This window comes from Anomalospiza imberbis, chromosome 5, assembly GCF_031753505.1.
Source record: "Anomalospiza imberbis isolate Cuckoo-Finch-1a 21T00152 chromosome 5, ASM3175350v1, whole genome shotgun sequence".
Classification (NCBI taxonomy): domain Eukaryota; kingdom Metazoa; phylum Chordata; class Aves; order Passeriformes; family Viduidae; genus Anomalospiza; species Anomalospiza imberbis.
Genome location: NC_089685.1, coordinates 25,862,170 through 25,882,422, shown reverse-complemented (window position 1 = coordinate 25,882,422; position 20,253 = coordinate 25,862,170). Strand labels below are relative to the sequence as shown.

General features: G+C 38.3%; 1 protein-coding gene and 1 long non-coding RNA gene across 2 annotated transcripts; both read right to left on the bottom strand.

The window, feature by feature from the left end:
• Positions 1-2,652: 2,652 nt before the first annotated feature.
• On the bottom strand, positions 2,653-2,945 carry LOC137474969 (uncharacterized). Its single transcript, XR_010999593.1, has 2 exons — positions 2,727-2,945; positions 2,653-2,695 (listed from the first exon to the last, which is right to left on the bottom strand). It is a non-coding gene; the product is annotated as an uncharacterized lncRNA (long non-coding RNA).
• Positions 2,946-17,512: 14,567 nt separating this feature from the next.
• Positions 17,513-19,488, bottom strand: SMIM30 (small integral membrane protein 30). Its single transcript, XM_068189950.1, has one exon. It carries the CDS (start codon positions 19,410-19,412, stop codon positions 19,227-19,229), a length of 186 nt encoding a protein of 61 aa, XP_068046051.1. The 5' UTR covers positions 19,413-19,488; the 3' UTR covers positions 17,513-19,226.
• Between the last annotated feature and the right edge of the window lie 765 nt (positions 19,489-20,253).

Sequence of the window (20,253 nt, the reverse complement as noted above, 5' to 3'; positions counted from 1 at the left end):
TGTTTTGGGTCGAGAGATTTGGATCCTGAGGAACTTCTTCGCTGAGAGCTTCCATTCAAGCCAGCATAAATCCTTCTGTGGGACAGATTTATAGGGTTGATTCATAATGTGTGTCACATCTGTGAGACCGTTAGTAGACTACACACATTTTTTAAGGCTGTTGTCAGGTTTGGGTTCTTTTTTTTTGACACTCACTAAAAGGCATTGGAATTGGTTGCCAAACCACAAAATTAGCTTCAGTAGCAGCCTGACCAAGCCTAGAGGTCTGCCGCCACTGGAAAATACATGTGTCTAAAACCAACATCACACTATTTCAACCATGTGACTTGTTTCACATAAAATTTATTCTTAGGCAGAAAACTGACACAAAACTCAGGTACCACACAATATTTTATTCTTTTCTGCAAACATAATTAGGAGGACATGATTGTACTCATCTTTGGGTCGGAAGGGGTTAGCTCCACTTTTAAAAATTGGGTGGTTGTTAAAGTTACTACTTCAAGTTGCACTTCTCATGTCACAATCACCTGAGCTGTGCAGACCCCCCTCCTCTCTTTGTTGTTAAATATATGTATCCACAGTGACATGAACAATGACCTTTGAAGTCATTCTTAAAATGTGAAGAGTAAGGCAGTAGCTTTAATGGTCTCTCTAATACAGCACAGAGTTCTCCAAATGCCATGCATGGAAATGAAATATTTGCAATGCAAGATCTGGAAGATTTATAATGCTGAATGACTATAGTTATGGTCATAATCAGGGCCTATTCTTACACTCTGGTATGTGTAAGAATGATGATTTTTTATTAGGAGTAAACAATACAATACAATTATCCTTGTCCAAGATAGATTCAGTGTCGCAGGTTTTAACTTTTTTTTGTCTTGGCTTTCTTTTAGAGATGTTAGAAAATTATATTGCTATATAATATTTTAAAATTTGCTCTCCTTTTAGACCTGTAACAAACCACTTAGAAGTAATCTGTGAACTTCAGAACTCATTCAGTGTTCAACCACCAGCTCAGCATAAATCCATTTGTCATCACAGGTGTAACCTGAGAACAAGTGTGTTAATTTTGTTCAACAAAATTTAGACATCTAGATTGAAGTGCCACATAACAAAGTTAGGTTCCTATAAGAGAAATCACTGAGAAAGAGGTGCTTTAGGGAGCAGATTATCTCATTCGGAGTCACAAATCTAAAGTCCATCATATGGCTTGAACTCCATTCTGTTTATTGTAAGGGTAGAGTCAGTCAAGAGAAACTTTTGTTGCAAAGCAAGACAGTGGAGTGACACGATGCTGTGTTAAACTGTTGCATAGGTAGCAGGTCACGTCCTCCATGTAGGGGAAAAAAATCCAAGAGTCATGGGGCTGAGAATCTGGAAGGTGAAGGCAAATGTCAGACAAAGATGGCTCCAGAAAGCAAGAACAATTGGAAGGCAGGGAGAAGAGATATATAAGGACAGGTGATGAGGTCTGTGCTAACTAGCTCTTCAAATCAGCTGGACTAGAGATATGAAAGGTTCAGAAAAAAAAAGTGTGAGGCAGCCCAAGATGCATAGTGAGTGGATTAGGGGTAGCCAAGAAGAATTTATTGGGGTTTTGGCACAAGTAAGTATCCTGAATTTTGAATAAATTGTCCACCACATGATATAAGGGGGGGTAACACGAAGGACAACACAAAGGAGGCTTCAAAACACAGAGAGCCTGTGGTCCCAGACAAGCATATCAGAAGAAGTGATTACTCATAGGGAAATAAATATCTTTCCTTGACATTTTTTCTTTTCATACTTATGTACTGCTGTGCCCCATGAAGGAAGGGTAGAAAAAGAGAGTGTAAGTGAAGTACAAGCACAAGAGGGTTCATGCACCTTATTAGAGTTAGCAGCAGTCTGACTAGAACTTTCACTAGAAAATTAAAGAGGCAAAACAATTTCTGATTTAGATCAAAGATGAGAACCATCTCCAGGTTTGGACAACTCTGCTATGAAGTTCTTGAGAGTTATGGCACAGAGCTCTTTAATTTTCTCCTGTTTGAGTTATTTAAGTATTATGGCCAAGAAAATAACTGGTAAAATACTAAGCTTTGTTGGTGGTGACTGAGGATTCTGTATTCCAAGTCTTTAGGTTTTTTTCCAAATTAGGTACTATTCAGGAATGATCAAGGAACACTGTTTAGTGAATTGGATCCACTAAGTCCATTCCCAGATCAAGATCATAGTTTTGGATAATCCTACTTTGATATTCTCAGTCTTTGATATCATCTGCAGGTCTGGGCAGTTCTCTCCTGTGAGGCGATGCTTGGGTGCACATGGCCAAGGAGCCAGGAACTTGAGTGCAGAGATGGGGCATAGTTAAATACTATTGCAGAGGAATTTGCTGGTGTGTAAGCAGCATTTGGGGTAGTTGCCATCTGTTTCTTTTGAGGATATGTGCCCTGAAATTCACAGTTGGGAACCAGGTGATTCCCATTGTTTTGAACCTTTTCCTCAGAATGGGAAAGGGTTTTGAGAAGTCTGACACTGAGAAATCTCACTAATGTAGTCTGAGGTAGAGATTGCATTGGAAGAAAGGCTAATGATTATAGTTGAAAAGATGGGTTGAGATAGTGTCCTCACTAAGGTCAGTAATGTCTCTCAATTATTTCAGTGGAATGAGGATTTCAGCATGGGGCCAGAAGCTATCAATAGCTAAAATCTAAAGTACTCAAGTCCCTTTTGTCTTGAACATTTCAGTAATTAATGTGTTTACTGACTGTCTTGAAATTTCTATATATGCAATGTCAACCCATTCTGCATAATGTAAATTTAAGCACTATAGGATTTTCCAATATTTCTACAATACACAAGAGATAATCTACAAGGTGGGTCCACCCCTGTGCAGAGGCCAGCGCAAGATTTATGTTTTGCTTGAAAAACTGTGATAGATGCTACTAAAGTGCATCCTTTTCAAAAGGCTCAAGAATTTTTTTCAAGGGAACTTTCTTGCCTGTGCAGTAGATTTGTGCAACTTTGGAGCAGTATTTAAGTAGAACTTATATAATACAGAGACCTGTGTAGGACCCCTGCACAATAGAGAATGTCACCTGCAATATATTTGGTTCTTATCCTTAGTAAAGCATTTTCAGAGTAAAGACATTTTTGGCAGTGTCTGGCTCTTGGGTTGGCTCTCAACACAAACATAAATTTCACCCCACACTGCAAATCTCTTTAGTGGTCTTTGCCTCAATGATGCTTGTTTTCACCTAAAACAAAATTGCATTCATGTGACTGTAACAATTCTTATGGATAATAATTTTATTTTCTAATGTTGACGTTTAGCCAGACCCTCTGATGTTTTATAAATATTTCTCAAAAATATTTAATTCATTATTATAAAAAATATTTCATACTTGCCTTTGAAAATTAGTTTTGGTTCTTAAAAGTAGATCTATGCTGCACTTTTACATAGGAATAAATGAATGTTTAAATACAAATACACTTATCTGCCAAATATCTGAAAAGTGCTTTGCCCTGCAGAGGGAAACTGCTCTGCGTGACTCTAATGGGAGTGAGGCACCTATACGCTTCTAAAAATCCCTTTAGATACTTACCTGTATCCTTAGGCTTCTAAATACCTTTTACCAGTTTGTTCACTAGGACTGCATTTGAAAGACTGCATATAGGTTTTGTAGATAAATTGCTACATCAGTGTTGCTGTGTTAAATTCAGTTATTGTGCAATCTAGGTAGTATGGACGTGGAATTACTTGACTTCACTTGCCTATCAGGTAGCTAAAAATGCAAATGAACTTAACGGTGGCCATGGGAAATTAACAATGTTAAATTGCACTGCTAATTACTTGTGCCTGCAGAAAGATAAGGTGCATTTTTAAAATGCTGGACTTCAGAAATGGTGGTTTTACATATATGATTAGAGGAAAGAAAAGAGAGAGTTAGTGAGTCAAAGAGAGGTTCATCTATTATCTCTGTTGTTTGTGCAGCATGTATATATTGTACTGTGCTGAATAATTACTGAAATGCTTGTTTTCGTGGCCAAGGATAAGTAATAACAAGTGACTTAAAAAAGATAAAGCAGTCACATCCACAGTGATACAGAACGATGATGGAGCTCCATAGAAGGAAAAAAAGGAACTTTATACTAGCTGAAGAAGTAGTTTCAAGATGATACATTTGTTGAGATAGTATTTTTGAACGGTTGAGAATACTCAAGAGTATTTTTCTAATACTTTCATCTTGGATCTCTCCATGCAAATATATAAATAATGTAATATTCAAAATGTAATCTTTATGCAATTTGTTTAGTTCAAGTTTTGGGTTGTTTGGTTAGATTTTTTTCATACTGGAGGGTAAGCACTATCTTATGTGTCTGAATAACAAGTCTTTTAATGTGAATTATTCTGAACTTGCAGTTTTGCTAGTGGGGAGCATTGAAATTCTTATTCCGTCAACAGTTTTTAGTTAATATGGGCAGCACTGTAAAGATGCCTCAGTAACAGTGTCTACAGCAGGACCCTCAGCTGCAGACCTCAGGAACACTATTTTTACCTGCACACTTAGGTAGGAGAAAGGACCTCTTGCCAGAACATCAAGAGAATGTGAACCAAACTTAGTAAAGTTCCTGCTATATCCAGTCTCTCCACTCTCTTTCTATGCCAGAAAACCTGTTGGTGTTTTGGTAATTGAATGTGGAATAGGAGGGAGAATACTGTCTTATTTCTCTATACAAAAAAAACCCAAAAAAAACCCCAAAAAAACCACTCCTTACATATCTTGTAGATGGGATTTGTTGAAGCATATGCATAGACACACGGCATGGTCTTACAGAAATAATGATTCATTTACTTAATGTATTTTCATCTGCTGTTTAATTAATCCAATTAATTGTAGATCTTTTAGTAAAATCTACAATAAAATATGTCTTTCAACCACTGTAAATACATTCCATTCACTATTTGTTTTTCTCTGCATGACATACGGTAATGCGAATGCATCACAGTGGTACAATTCAACAACCAAAATATTTGAAAGCAGCTGAACACATTAGGAATTCATGACTAAATCACCATGGGTGAAAAGCATGATTTTTACGTGAGGCTTATCTGATAAATAATATGAAAAAAATCTGGCGAGAAACAGGTAGAAAGTATCCCAGAATTTAGAAGTTGAATTGGGAGCACTGACCCATGCTAATGATGTTTTGTTTCTGATGCATGGCTAAGCAACCTTGGCCTCTTCAGTGACTGTTCCCCTATCTTACCATATGATGCTGTATCAGTGACCTTTGGGTAGAAGTAGAAGCATGCCATACAAGAAAAGGTTTCCTGTCAATGCAAGCCAGCACCTCAGGACCACTAACACGGAAAGCTCTTTTAATTTACTACAGTGTTACAGTGATTTCAGAAGCGTTGTCTTTTAGCTTTAGAAAGTTTTGTAGATTTTCTTTCCTAAACAAAGTGGTTTGTGTTTTTTGTGCACCTCACCTCTTCTCAGGTATTATGTTTTATAGTCTTTTTGTCTATGTGATTTTAACATTTGATTTTCAGTAAAATGCTTTCCCACAGCCATACAATACTTCTGGTTTACCTTGCTAAATGGAAATTCAGGTCTTGAAATCAGCTAACCCTGCTGAAGCACAGAGCAGCTCTGCAGCGTCATGGTCATTAACAGTGCCAATCACAGCATTCAGGAATACATTTTTCCTATCACCATTATAGGCACCAGTGGAACACTCTGGAGCAAAATGAATGGGGTTAGTGACATTACAGAACAGAATGCTTGCCTTGAAAGACAAACTTGAAAATATTTGAGAGACAGGGGAAAGATGAATTCTTCCAGCTGAGCTGCGTCCAATATTTTTATGCATCCTATATAAAGCAAAGAGAGAGTCATGTGAGATGCACAATACTTTACCTGTTATGTAAACCTAGTCTATCCCAAGCTCTTTCATAGTTTTCCAGCATATATGGATATATACAGAATATTCTTTGGCTGGAGGGACTGCTGGGTTAGCAGGTTTTTCTCCCATCCCTTCTAGTGCTGTTGGTTCACTAGAGATTATTAGCATGTAGTTGGGGCTTAATGAAAGGAGTGATTATGGTTCATTATTTTTCATATACATTCTGTCATAAAGCTATATAATGCCTAAGTGAATTTACTTATATTTCTTCCCTTCCTTCTTTTTTAAACCTGAAGGCTGATTTTAGTGAAGTCTGATACATGAGCAGAAAGGTCTCAGAGGCAGGTGAGGTACCTATAAATTTTGTGAATGTAGGTGTTGGCTGCTTGTCCTAGAGTTTACCTTTTTCCCTTGGCTGGCCTCCAGTTTCAGACTGGCCACACCTCCCTAGGGACCCTGGTCTGTAACTGAGGCTTCAGTATACAGTGATTCTGTGCAGTGTATACTGCTGAGCTCCTCTTGCCTCTGCTGCAGTTACTGCACTATTTCTTCCCGTGCTTGTGGAATTATTTGCATGACTATTATCAGTGCATAAGGATATATGTCAAATCAATCATTTTTGTAGAGCTGAGATATATAAATACTTCTATTTTTTGCTATCTTTAAGGTAGGTTAGAGGTGAACCATGGACAGTATGTTGTAGGATTAGAGAGACTATTTGACAAAAGAATTTTCTATTTCTAGCAATATACTGAGGGGGGATTTAAAAATAATAGGATAAAATAGGATAACTGTCACTGGCATCTTTCAAAGCTGTCTTTTAGGCCGTGCTTAGAGACAAAAATTAACAGTGTCAATGTAAGAAATATTTATTTTTTGCTGATATGAGCAGTTCATATCAGGCATTAGCCTTCCTACAAATCTATTGTTCAAGTTTTAAGATAACACATACAGCATATACATTTGATATATTTATGTATAGATATGATATATACAGGTATATATATGTGTATTATATAGTATTGTGTAATGACTCTGGATTGATGTAAAGCTCTGTAAAGAAAATATAAATTGTTTTAAAAAGTTTTCATTATACTGCATAATGAAAATTGCTTTGAATGCACAAGATTGAGACAATGAAGAGTCAAATCTGTAATGTCTGAGGTGGAGGGTGAACATTGGTTTTGCAAGCAGTTGCCATGAATATATGTTGTACTACCAAGCTTTAGGTCTTAGGATCTAGAAAGTGGAAATAGTTTTGGATATTCATGTCAGATCATGTTGTTAAGATCAGCTGTTAACTGTTCACAGCAAATAATTTGATATCTAGAACCTCATGCCATGGTTCCATTTTGTAAGTTTGTTGGATATTAAGCATGAAATATTCTCATTTATATGTAGAATAAGGAGAAATAATTTTAATTTTTTATACTTGTGAGGATGCAGGGAAGAGTCTGTCAATAAAGGTAAGGTCATCTTTTTAAGAAACACAACAGCTTGAATTCTGCAGATACTATCAAAACAGCACTGAGGGCATGGTAGGAGGAACTGCATGAATGCATCTCTGATGTAACTCTAAAACTGTAAATATTAATTTACTACTGCATTGCCTGTTTCATGGAGGTATGAAAGAATTAATGTTTTATTTGAAATGTCACCTGCAAAACTAGTCCAGCCTAATTGTAGCAAATGGTAGTATCTTTTGCTAAATTGGACTAGTATTTGCATGTGGTCAGGCAATGTTTGGGTGTGGTATTTAAAAAAAAGAGTGAAACATTGAGCAGAATCAGGATGTTGCACTGTACTAGATAAGACAGTCTGCTGGCAGGAGAAATGCATGGGATCTGGTCACAGCTACATAGATAGTTTAGTGCTGGTTTTGCTTTGTCTTCTCATGGATTACATAATGTCAGGCTATGGAGCCGAGACTAGGACCCAAATCTTGCCTTAAGGGGCAGGAATCCTAAGCAGCAAACATGGAAGTCAGTCTCTTCTGCCCATATCCCACTCTCCCTCTCCCATTGCTCTTGCATTTTTAGCTGGAGAGTCCAGGATAAACAGGAGACCATGCTTTCCAGGACTGTACTATCTAGTACTTCAGGGATTTTTTTTTTTTTGGAGGTGGGAAACTGGGTTTGAATTCCAGAACTTCTCTTTTGTGCAATGTCAGTAAGTACTAGGTGGAAAAAATCTGGATTTCCTGCAGCATTGGGGCATTCACTGGACTCAGCACTACTGCAGATGCACCTTACCTGAACACAGCACTCAGATCAGACTCTTGTAGGGACATTGCTGGGAACAAGACATTTAGGTTATGCTCTGTGTCACATGTGGACCACTGGGATTCTACACTGCACACTCTTAGTCAGTTCTGCGCGTGAAAGGAAAGCTTGCAACCTCAAGTCTAAAGGGCAAATGTCAAATGTAAATCGAAAAGTTAGCACTGGTAAGTCTTTCTGTTGCTGCAGTGAGGGATTTCGGAGTCCTTTTGTGAAGGGTTCTGCTTAAGTCATGTTTTAGATAATTAAACTACCTCTCAAGCTCTTACAGTTCCTCACTGCATAATTTTATTAAGTCTCTCTATATTTATTTGTTCTACATTATTAAAACAAAATGCGGAAAAAAGAGATCCAAATAATCTGTTTTTCCTAATCTGAGATATGTATGTAGACAAAAAAGTACTCTTTTAATGAGTCAGCACACTAGCTCCTCAGAGTACAGTACCAGCAGTAACCAAGTAAAACATACCTGTTGTGTAATTCTGTGCTGCATCGTAAATTTGGTATTAATGTAATGCTTCAAAAGCTAAAAGAACATTTAGTTGATATACTGTATCTCTCTATTATGTATAATATCTCTTCATAGATATGCATGCATAACAAAACTGTGGCAATTTGAAGAATTTATGTAAAACTTATGAATTCTCTTTGAAATTATGGGTCCTCAAGATATATCCATTTCAACCTGCATGCTCTATATTGATGAAAAGAAAGTTCTTTCTTTTTTCTTAGCCTTTTTAGTGTACTGAATTTTCAAAGGACATTGCCACAAGGCCAACCATGGAACATAATGAAGTGCTGGCAAGCTGAAATCAGATGGAAGACCTTCAGACATAAAGAGCTGGCTATTGCTCTGAATGATTTATATTCCCATATAGGTTAGTTACCAAAACATGGATCACATCTTGGGAAGAGAAGGAAAAGTTAAAAAAGGGAAGGTAACTTAATGGCCATTCTGGCGTAAGACGTAAGAAATCAGAAGAAAAACTTGTAGCAAGAATGTAAGAAGTTATTTTCTGTTGTCAAAGCCAGAGAGAGACAGTTGAAAACATAAAATTAGTGGAATTACAAGGCTATATTCAAATTAATTTTTGACCAATTTAGGCAAATCTAGTTAGACAGTAAATGCAGTTGGGATAACCTTCGGTGGATTCAGTGAGAAGTTGGAGAGAGCAAAAGTAAAGGCTTTAATTATGAAACTTTCAGGCTTCTGGTATACTTGGCAGTCTTGAAATACAATTATGAACATACTTAAACCAAAACCATATTAAGGTGAGGTAGGTTTTCAACCCTTATACTCTTTAACTTTTACTTAAAAATCTGTAAATTGGGGGTATGGATATTCAAGTATGGTTTCTAGTGAACAGATACATTTTCAAAGCAGAAAGCAAAATGCTTCTTTTTAATGTAAAAAGCCTACATGGTAATTCATGCCTGGGGGCTTCTGAAATTGAAAAATACAAGAAGAGTAAGAGGATGAATAATTGCTTGTACTAAGAATATGTTGAGACTTTAACACTGAACTTCCAAGTGCTAAAATGAAGAAAGAGATACAAGTCTAGCAGACTTTGACTCAGCATTATGGTTTAAGCCTTAGGTATGCTGTGATGTGAAAAAAAGTGCATTATATAGCAGTTTTGAGAAAGGATTACTTAAGCCTCTCTACCAGGGGACGGTGAAAGATTTGTTCCGGTCTGTTCAGTGTTAGTATCCTAGAAGGAACTTTTGGAACCAGTGTAGTTTATGGGTTTCTATTACTTTGGTAGTAAGTTTAAAGAAACATATATACTTATAACACTCTTTACAAATGTCCCAGTTTCATAAAAGCTACATCTTTCTCTGCCTTTGAAATAAGATCAGAAATAGTTCCTGTAAACAGGTGACAGTGATTAACTGTTTAAAAAATGAAAAACACATTTTTTTCACTCATAAGGTTTATTTATTTAGAATATATTTCTTGTGAGACCAGGTTGCAACTTTTGAAGCACAGGACAAAAGGAAGGTAGGGCTGCAACACCAGATAATGAAAAAACAAAAACCCAGTGCTGTTAGAGGACGTAGAATTCTTACTGACCAAATTGCTTAGCTACTACTGCATGAAAGAGTACATTTAAGGTATGTCTGTCAGTGCCTCTGCCCTGTTTCTAGGACATTTATTTCCCAAAGCCTGTATTTTACACTGAATTAGGCAACTTTCATTGTCCTGAGTTACAACAGTTGACATTAGAATATACTAAGGCAGCACACTGTCAATTATCATGTACAGTCAATTCCAGATTAGTTTGGTAGTGTACATAAAGTGATCACATGCTTTACATTCACTACTGGAAGGTCAGTATCCCTTTGGAAGTAGAAGGGATTTTAATTCTTAATTCCCATTAAATCTATTGGGAGTTAAGCAGAGAAACCTCTGGCAAAACTCATGAAATTTCAGATTTCTAGTCCTTTACATTTCTATCTATAGCTCTAATAATTTCCCTGCTGGCCCTTCTGAAATTGAGAGCATGTAATCCTTTTTACTGGGATTTCAGTGTTACTTTTGGACAGGAAAAGAAAATCTATGAAGTTCTTATTTAATACATAGAACCTCATGTAGACTAGGTGAAAGGAGTTCCTAAGGAACAGTTTGCCACAAAGATTGCTTTTATTACTGAAATAATAAGAACAACAAGGCAGCAAGGTAAGCAGATGTACATCAGTCATGTATGGCACACATACATTGAAAGTGTGCAAAGAGGCACTTTATATTAATATGGTGTCCCTGAGAGCAGGCTGACTTGTGGATTTTCTTTTGCCTTTCTTGATAAATCTTAGGGGGGCAAAAAAGTAGAGTCTAAGTTGAATACACAAGTTCTAAAGTGTATTTGTGGAATAAGAGTGGGGAGAATAATTTTTTTCTAATATTTATGATGATGTAGGTCAAATAATTTACTGGTAGCAGACTGAGAGAAAAAAAGACAGAATCTATTTTAAGAACCAATTAGATTTTCACATAAATGGAAATCAAGAATAATTCTACTGCATTACACAGAAGTATAAGGGCTGGTGCAAGGTCAGAATGAAGCCTCTTGTGTTTTCTGTTCAAAATGAATTTAAATCAGGATGACGGCACTGATTTAAGCAACTTCAGGCTGTTTTTAAACCACATGAAAATTTGGCATTCAGTTATCACAATAAATAATTCAGCTAATACTTTTCTAAGGAAAGAGATGTAGATGAAGACTAACATGGCTGCAGTTCCAAATAAGCACCACCTGGTGCAAGGTACACTACTAGTCAAATGCAGGGACCCTCCAACCTGTCAATGTATCTGCTGCATCCAAACCTGTATTTTGTATTTGACCTTGTCCTAAACTCCCACTCATGCCAATGGGAACTCCATGTGCAACAAGGTCTTTTATTCTGACAGTCAAATCTTAATATTTTCAAAATGTTGACTTGGGCAGGAGTTGACATAATTCACATTTGGGGCTTTACTCTGAAGCAGCTGAATTCCATTTGGAGTACAGTACTAGCCCCATAAACCCATCTCTAAAAATCCCACTCCGAAAAGAGGATTAGTGTACATGTGTTGCATTCGCTCCCTTTTTTCCATAACCTTTTAATGCCTCAGGGATTGAGTTTCACTAGACACAGTGGGAGAATCCTGGTACATCTGGTTTCTCTGTGGTCTTACATGATGACTGAACAGCCTCACAGCTTTTCCAGTCAGGTTCCCTATGGGCTCACACTGTGATTAGATTTGTTCACCACAAATATATCCTTGTTTACAATGAAGATACAAATGAATTGAGCTTCTATTTATGCATCCCATTTACAACTAGGATTTCATAGAATCATACAGTAAATTAGGTTGGAAAGGACCTCTGGAGGTCACCTTGTATATTTCTTGGCTCAGACTCTTCCCAAAGATGATTTCTGTTTTCCCTTTTTTTTGATGGACAATTTAGAATATCCTTTCATCTGACCGTGTCCTCTGCTTTTCTACTTCTCCTAGATGTACTCACCTCAGCTCACATGGATGCTGTATTTTAAAAGATTATATACTGGGTTTTTAAAAATTAGGTGTGCCAACAATATTAAATTTTGGAATGTGAAATCTCGCATGGAAGGTTAAAGATATATCAGCCACACAGCTATTCCTGAATGTTTAAACAAATACCTCATCACCTATTTGGCTTTTTTCTAAGTAGGAGATGAATCTATGCAGCAAGAGGGTAGCAGTGGCCTGGGCATGCATTTGGCACCCAGGGAGACACAGCTGTCTGCTGCTTCCTAGGCAGGATTTGAGGTTAGCCAGCATCCTGTGCATCAGGACAGCCTGCTGCCATCCCTGGCATGAGGGATGGTTGTGGCAAAGTTTTATGGGATTCAGAAGGCAGTATGGTCATCCCTTTAGAAGAGTTTGATTTCAGTTTAAGACAATAAAATTTTTTGAGCTGACTTCATTGAGATTCACACTAGAGACATAATTATTACAAATAATATGTATTTGTTCTCTGAAAAGTACTTTTTGTTGATTTTTAATATAAAATATATTTTTGTGATTTATGGGGTTTTTTTCTGCAATACTGTATTGTATTTTGCAAATATGATAGGATGAATGACATGGCTGTGTGACATTTAGTGCTAAATAGTGGTTTCTTATTGGCTACTGCTCCACATAGACAATCAACATCCTTAATTTTATTTTTTTTATAATTACTTTTTATGAAAAAGGGCTTCTTTTTTTCAGTAGATATATACCACTTCATAGATTATATACTGTCTGCAAATACTGGATAGACTTTTGGAATTTGATCACAAATGGCATTTCTGCAAAGATCACAGTTTTGAAAAGCTTAAATGTTCCTTGCTTTTCACACAGATGCTGAAATAAATATGTGCTGTTGAGGAAAAATGAGTCAATATGGCTTCTGCTGATCTTCCAGGTCATTTGATAAGATAAAAAATAAAATTTAAAACTGCTAGCATGGGACTCATGAAAAATCATGTCAGGTTAAAGACTGAGAAATAAGTGCAGATATTGAGCATGTACCATATCAGTTCAGAAATATGTTGGCAGAAAATGTCCTTGAAAACTTCTAGAATTAAAGACATTCTTATTTCACAGGTAACTCAGGAAATGGAAAGTGAATAGATTTTGATAAAGTGACCATTTTCTTCACTTTAATTCTGCTGAGATTAAAATTGGCCATGTTTTAGGATGGTTGCTTTTCTGTGAGATTGTAGTGAATGACATGGAGTTATTTATTATTAGCACTATCACAGTGTGTGCAATCAGCTGCACAAACAGAAGAATGGAAAAACAGAAGAAAAAGACAGACCCTTCTCTTCTAAGTTTTACAGAACTGTGTTGCTCTGCAGTGTTTTAGCTCCATTCAGGAAAAGAAGGTAATTTTCATGCTTTGATACTTGCCAAGTAGAGTGTAGCAGTATGAAGATGTAAGTAAAATTTTACTGCCTTGAATGAATGGCAGCTGAGAAAGAAGCCAGTACTGTTGGTTCCAGTTGAAATTTCTAAGACAATGACTAGTGAGGAGGAACCAGGCCAATACAGGAAGACTGAAGCAGAACACGAACTTTAACCCAACCCAGCAGCAACATCTAGTTTTCTGCATCAGTGTGCTTGTGGACACAATTCTCTCTTGCCTGCCTCTGATGTTTGCAGCTCCTAGGTCTGATGGAGGGCACTCTGCTTTCAGGTCTTCACTTATGTTGTGTAATGCACCTTCAGCAAATCTGCTGATGACACCAAGCCGTGTCATGCAGATGGCCCACCAGAGGAAAGGGACGCCTTCCAGAGGGACCTTGACAGGCTAGAGTAGTAGTCCCATGTGAATCTCATCTCATGAAGTTCAACAAGGCCAAGTGCAAGGTCCTATACCTGGGTTAAGGCAATCCCAGACACATCTACAGGCTGAGTGGACAGGTGATTGAGAGCAGCCCCACAGAGAAAGACTTGGAGGTAATGGTTGATGAAAAACTCAACATGAGCCAACAGTGTGCACTTGCAGCCCATAAAACCAGCTGTGTTCTGGACTGTATCAAGAGGAATGTGGCCAGCAGGTCGAAGGAGGTGATTCTCCTGTTCTACTCTGCTCTTGTGAGACTCCACCTGGACCACTGGGTACAGTCCTGGTGCTCCAAACAGAAGAAGGGCATGGAACTCTTGGACCAATTCAATGGCCAACTCTTGGCCATGAAACTAATGACTGAAGCATTACCCCTAAAAGAAAGGCTGAAAAAGTTGGGGCTGTCCAGTCTGGAGAAGAGAAGGTTGCACAGATACCACATAGCAACCTTCCAATATCTGAGGGGAGCCTAAAGGGAAGCCAGAGATGGACATTTCACCAAGAATTGTAGTGACAGGACAGTGAGTAATGGGTACAAATTGAAAGAGGGGAAATTTAGGTTGGATATTAGGAAGAAATTTTAACTGTGATGGTAGTGAGATGCTGAAACAGGTTGCCCAGGGAGGATGTGGATGCTCCAACCCTGGCAGTGTTCAAGGCCAGGCTGGATAAGGCCTTGAGCAACCTGGTTTAGTGAGAGGTGTCCCTGCCCATATGGCAGGGAGGGTTGGAACTAGATGGTCTTTAAGGGCCATTCCAACCCCTTAACACTCTATGATTCTATGATTCTATGATTCTATGGGTCTCTTTTCTATGCACACTAAAGGGATGTTTTATTTTATTTTTCTCATGAAAATCTGTTTTGATCTGATCAGGTGAATGATCCAGAAACAAAAGACTCTGCTAAATGTCTAGTATATCTGTACCTTAATGTGACAGAGCTTCCCACACATTTTCAAGTTCCATTACAGAGAAACTGAGCTGAGGAAACAGTACAAGGTTTGGAAATGTTTTGAATGCCTATATAATTTTATTGTTCTTTTAATTTTAGTTCAAAGAATGATGTACTTTTATGTCATTTACCATATCATACCTCGTATGTAAATTCAGGCTGCTTGCTGGAAAACTTGTTTTCCAAATGTAATATTTGGTGTTACTGTGTATTCATGTGAGCTGAAAATTTTGTAATTTAAAAACTGATTATGTTCTTTAAGAATTGAACATTTAGCAATATAGTCAGTGTCTACTGTATTAAAAACTTGTCACTTGAAAGTTCTGAACATTGATTTCAGCAGGAATTAAGTAATTTGGGTCCCATGCATCAGTAGTCACATCAGATCTTGCCCAATATGTTTTGCTGCATTTGGTTCTGAATTAGTAGTCTCACTTTCTTTATCTGATGAACAACACATACTTCCTGTTGACTTCAGATCATTTACTATTTGTTCAAGTGTAAATTGGGAGGACAACCAGACACAAGGTCTCCTTTTCATCACTCCTAACAATCTTATCATTACACCAGTTGATATCTGCCAAACCTTTCATCAAGTGTAGAAATGAATAGAAAGGTTACTTCTGTAGCCACATAATAATTAACCATTTTGTGTAAATTGGTTCATCCATTTAGCCATGTTTATCTTGTTATAAATAGTGAACTCCCCTTCTCACATAGCTTATGTAAAGAACATTATGCAGAGAAGAACCAGGGCTTCTGACCATGTTTTACTTTGTCTAGTCAGTTCACAAGAGTCTGGGCTAGTCCAGGGACAGCTTCCATGGAAAGGCGTAGTGGCTGAAAACCACAAGCACAACACACTCCAGAAAACTCAGTGAGTATCCTGGAGATACCAACTGCTTCCTGCGACTCCATCGTAAGACAGTGATTCTCCTCCTACTTTGCTCCAAGGATACAATTGGGATGCAAGCATTAATACCTGTAAACATATAAAGGTCCTCAAATGGAAGATGTCATATAACTGCCAGGCCTGTACAACAGTTTTAAAGCAGCATCACCAGCAGCAGCAGGATTTATCTGAGTAGAAGATAGTGGTTTACCAGTGCTCACACACCTAGAGAAGCAAGTGCATTAGGAACTGAGTGAAACCTTTGTATTCTAGCCCCAGGTACTGCTGTACACAACAGAATGGTAAGGCCTAGCTAGTGTGAAGCACTTGGAGGTACGTCAGGAGAAGTGAAGGCCATCTGTCCATTCACAAAGAGACTGTACATGGACTGTTAAATGTTTTAGGATGGCTGTTTTTATAGCTACACTATTGTTAAAACATATGGAAATCATAGCAGTCAAAAGCTACTCTTTCTTGTCCTGCAGGTTTTTTTTATCAGAGGGTAGGTTGTGTTTGTTAAGAGGTGGACATAGTCAGGCTGCTTCTATTTTCTGCTCTGAAAATAGCTACTACTAGTACTAGCTTACAGATTTATGCAGTAGTTGAAATCCGTAAAGAGCTAGAACCCCGTTTTCACAAAATGCTGGGATAAAACTAGCTCTTAAAAACCTTCAAATAACTAAAGCAATAGAACATAATGCTTCATTAAAAGAAAAACAAAAAAAACCCCAAACCAACAGAAAATGGTCTTTTATATCCTTGTGTCTCCAGCTACAAAACCGACATAAATAGCTTTTCTGTTATAAAGGCAACTACGTAAGATATGCTGAAAATTCATAGTCAAAAGGAAAAAGAAATACCTCAAGTTTTCCTTCTACCAGACAAACAGGATTCTTTGCAACTACAAGCTGACTGTATCAAAGTAAGGTAAGTGCCCTGAAGTGCTTTAAAGTAACAGTTACTGAAATGGGATAAACAAATAATAGGACCATGAGAAGTACAATCACTGCACAAATGTTAACTGAAATTCTACCTTATGATACATTAGTTAATAAAGTTATCTAACATAAGCAAAAGTAGGTAAGAAAATAATAGTCAACAGAAGAAATTCCAACAGCTTCAGTCACCTGTGTCATCTCAATTTTCCTTTTCATAAGAATTACTCCATCAAGCTGTTGACAAATCATATGTTGAAGTTTATTAAGACAGAGGAATAACAGGGGTATCTGATTTTACACTCAAGTAATTGACAAATGCAAGTCTTTAACAATAAAGCTTCTATCAGAACCCAGGAAACAAAGCCATTATGCTGTGCAAACCCCTTTCCATGAAGTACATACAGCTTTGGGAAAATAATGCAATTTCTCCTATCCCTATTGCCTGAAGATAATTAACTCTGTTAGAATTTTGTTCTCCTGCAGTGAAACTGTTGCCCAAGTATGCGAAACTATTGCCAGGAATCTTTTTTAAGGTATAGATAAAGGAGTCTGTAAAATCTGCTTGTGTTAAAATGTATTCTATTGAAAGAACAATACTTAATATTTTACTGAAAAATTGGCAACATTTTAAAACATAGCTATAAAGTAAATTGAGTGGCAATTTTGTGGGGGGTTTTATTGGGTATTTTTGTTTAGTTTGCTTTTTGCTTTTTTTTGTTTAGCTAAGCTGGAACATCACAGATCACACTTCAATCTGTGCTTGCACCCATCTAGTTGAATTATCACGAACAGGATCATCTACTGCTGCTAGGCAGCTTTCAAAAGTGATACTTCTGTCTGAAGCTCCTCTTAGGGCTGTAAATTTCATTTCTACATAGTAATTGTGCATTCTGTCCCTTTCTTCCAAAAATGGCATGCAGAAATCAGGATCTGGAGAACATGTTCTGCCCACCCAATTACTTACATAAGACCTGCCCATAGCCATTGCTTTGTGCTCTACTGAACAGAGGCACAGAGGAAGTGGAAGAATAGTATCAAAACACATAACTCTGAAAGATAAAAGCAAAGATTTCTAGCAGAGTGTGGCAGTGTCCACAGCACAAGATCAGAAGGAAATTCTTTGAGCTGCGGAGAGCTCATCTTCCTATGCTCCTTATTCTGCTGCTGTTACAGATTGTGCTCCTTGGCTCAAGCTAGAACACCCTAACAAGTCAGAGAGACTTGTGGCAGACATTCTTGGCTGAGCCATTTTACCTTTGATACTTAAAAGAAACAGGTCCTAGATATACTACTGTCTTTCAACCATATACCACACAATCTGACTGAACATGAATAGAATAAGACTATTTACATCTCCCATTTTGCACCAGGATTTTTTACTTTGGTTTTGGTCCTAATCTTCTGTGGAAGTCACATGCATCAGTTAGAGAAGCCTAAATGTTTAGCTAGCAACACAGGTTTGTCACAAGGAATACGCAAGAACAATGGACTAATTGACTAAACCCAGGATTTTAGCAAGTCCTTTCTACATTGTAAAATAAACATGTGCACAATGGTCTTCTGATAGTTCTAATAACTAAGTCTCCAGTTTTGGAGAAAAAAGTGCAAACACCAAATGAACTAAGCTTTAAACCTGGTGTGCCTAGAAAAAAGCTGAGTACAAAAAATAAACAAGAGACAAAGCCCATATCCATAATCTGATTTACATAGCCTTACATGTACTTTTCTGTGAAATATATGTTAAGTAAAAATGGTGATCTCATTCTTAGGTGTACCTACTTGGTAATAATTTGCTACAGGAGTGGCATATTCTAAAAAAAAATAGTCTAAAAATATTCTAAAAGAAAAAAAAAGCCTTTAATGTTTCCTTAGTTTTCCTAAGTTTCATCCATGTGACAGCAGAAGTGAGCTGTTAGGTGCTAACTGTCATTACAGAGAACGTGAGCGCAAGCACACAAGTTAGAGCATTCTGCCCACTAGCTAGCTAGTTAAGACTAATTTCAAAACTCTTGTTATCTTGACTGGAAGATTAATAGCTGGTTCCTCCTGATTAAACATTGAAACCAAAATTATGGAACTTGCTGATGGCCTCCCTCACATGCTAAATTTATAAACTTTTACTGTGAGCCACTTTATAGTTTTACTTCCCCATTCAAAAAGTTTTTACCCTTCTCTAAGGCAATATTTAATCACAAACAATATAAAATTATCTTTTTGTAATGAGGACAGATTGTACAAATCCCTTTTATTAGCACATTCTTGTACAGTCTTGACTCTGTTGTACTGAACAGTAAGAGGGGTTTGCAAAAATATCTGCTACATATTTTTTAGAAGTTATCCAGAACCAAAGCTCAGTCTTACACCCAGCCCCAAGCTGTGCTCGGAAATTCACTTCATCTGAGCATTTTCTTGAAGTCACTGCTGCCCATTCCTTCTCCTTGCGTACAAGCCAAGGCAGGCGCAGAATCCGACAACACTGACAGCGAGGCCTAGGAGGAAGGCAATGGTATCTCCTGTGTCCAGGGCTTCAACAACTGGCAGCACCAGCAGCAGTGACACGAGGACCAGGAAAAGTTTTGAGGTGCTCTTGGTTGAAGGCATGCTGACAAGCAGCTGACCCCAAGGGGAAGTTAAATGAAGAAAGTGGTGGACAGCAGGTACTTCACTGGTATCTACAAGGAAAACAAAAGGAACGTTACATGATTTTCCTTCCTCCTCCCCTGGATTTGTCTTGCCAAAAGCCAATTGATTGATGCATTACAGGTATCTCTGTGGGGCTCATGAAATTTAGGTTTTATCTTCCCAGTCACAAAAGCAAACGACTTGTTATCATGAGACAGCCACGGTGGATTTGCTATTTTGTTACGTAACTCCGTGGAAACTAATCTTTTGAAGACTTACCGTGAGGTAAAGTCAGAACAGGCTCTCCTGCCTGCAGCCACCAGAGCCTGCTTATCTGGTGCCTTGCTACGCGGGCCTGATGTTTACGCGGGCACCTGTTTCACCAGGTGTTTAGGGCCTGATGGGTGCTGCACATCACTCACCCACACTTCCCAGCACTGGGCATCCTCGGGATGCGAGAGCATGGACAGACTGCGGTACACTGGGGAGGGCGTGAATTTACCCTCCCGGGCAGTGCTACCGTGCTCACCCTCGCTGCGGGACAAACGCCTGTCGTGGTTCCTACAACTTAGAAAGGTGCTGCCAAGGAGCACGCCGGGACCAGCCCTGTCCGCAATAGTTCTTCCCACGGGGATGGCTCGTTCCCGGGGTGCACACGACGAAAACCCGCGCCGGGACACCCAAATAAGCGGCTGCCGGTACCGGACCCCGCCAGCCCCGAGCGCCCGCACTTCCCGTCCCGCCGCCGCGGGGCTGCCGCTCCTTGGGGCAGCCCCCGGCAGGCCCTGCCCGCACGATGCCCCTCAGTCACCTCCTGCCT

What these genes read in the sequence shown, in the direction of transcription:
- SMIM30 (XM_068189950.1), bottom strand. Translation starts at nt 19,412, where the DNA reads ATGCCTTCAACCAAGAGCACCTCAAAACTTTTCCTGGTCCTCGTGTCA.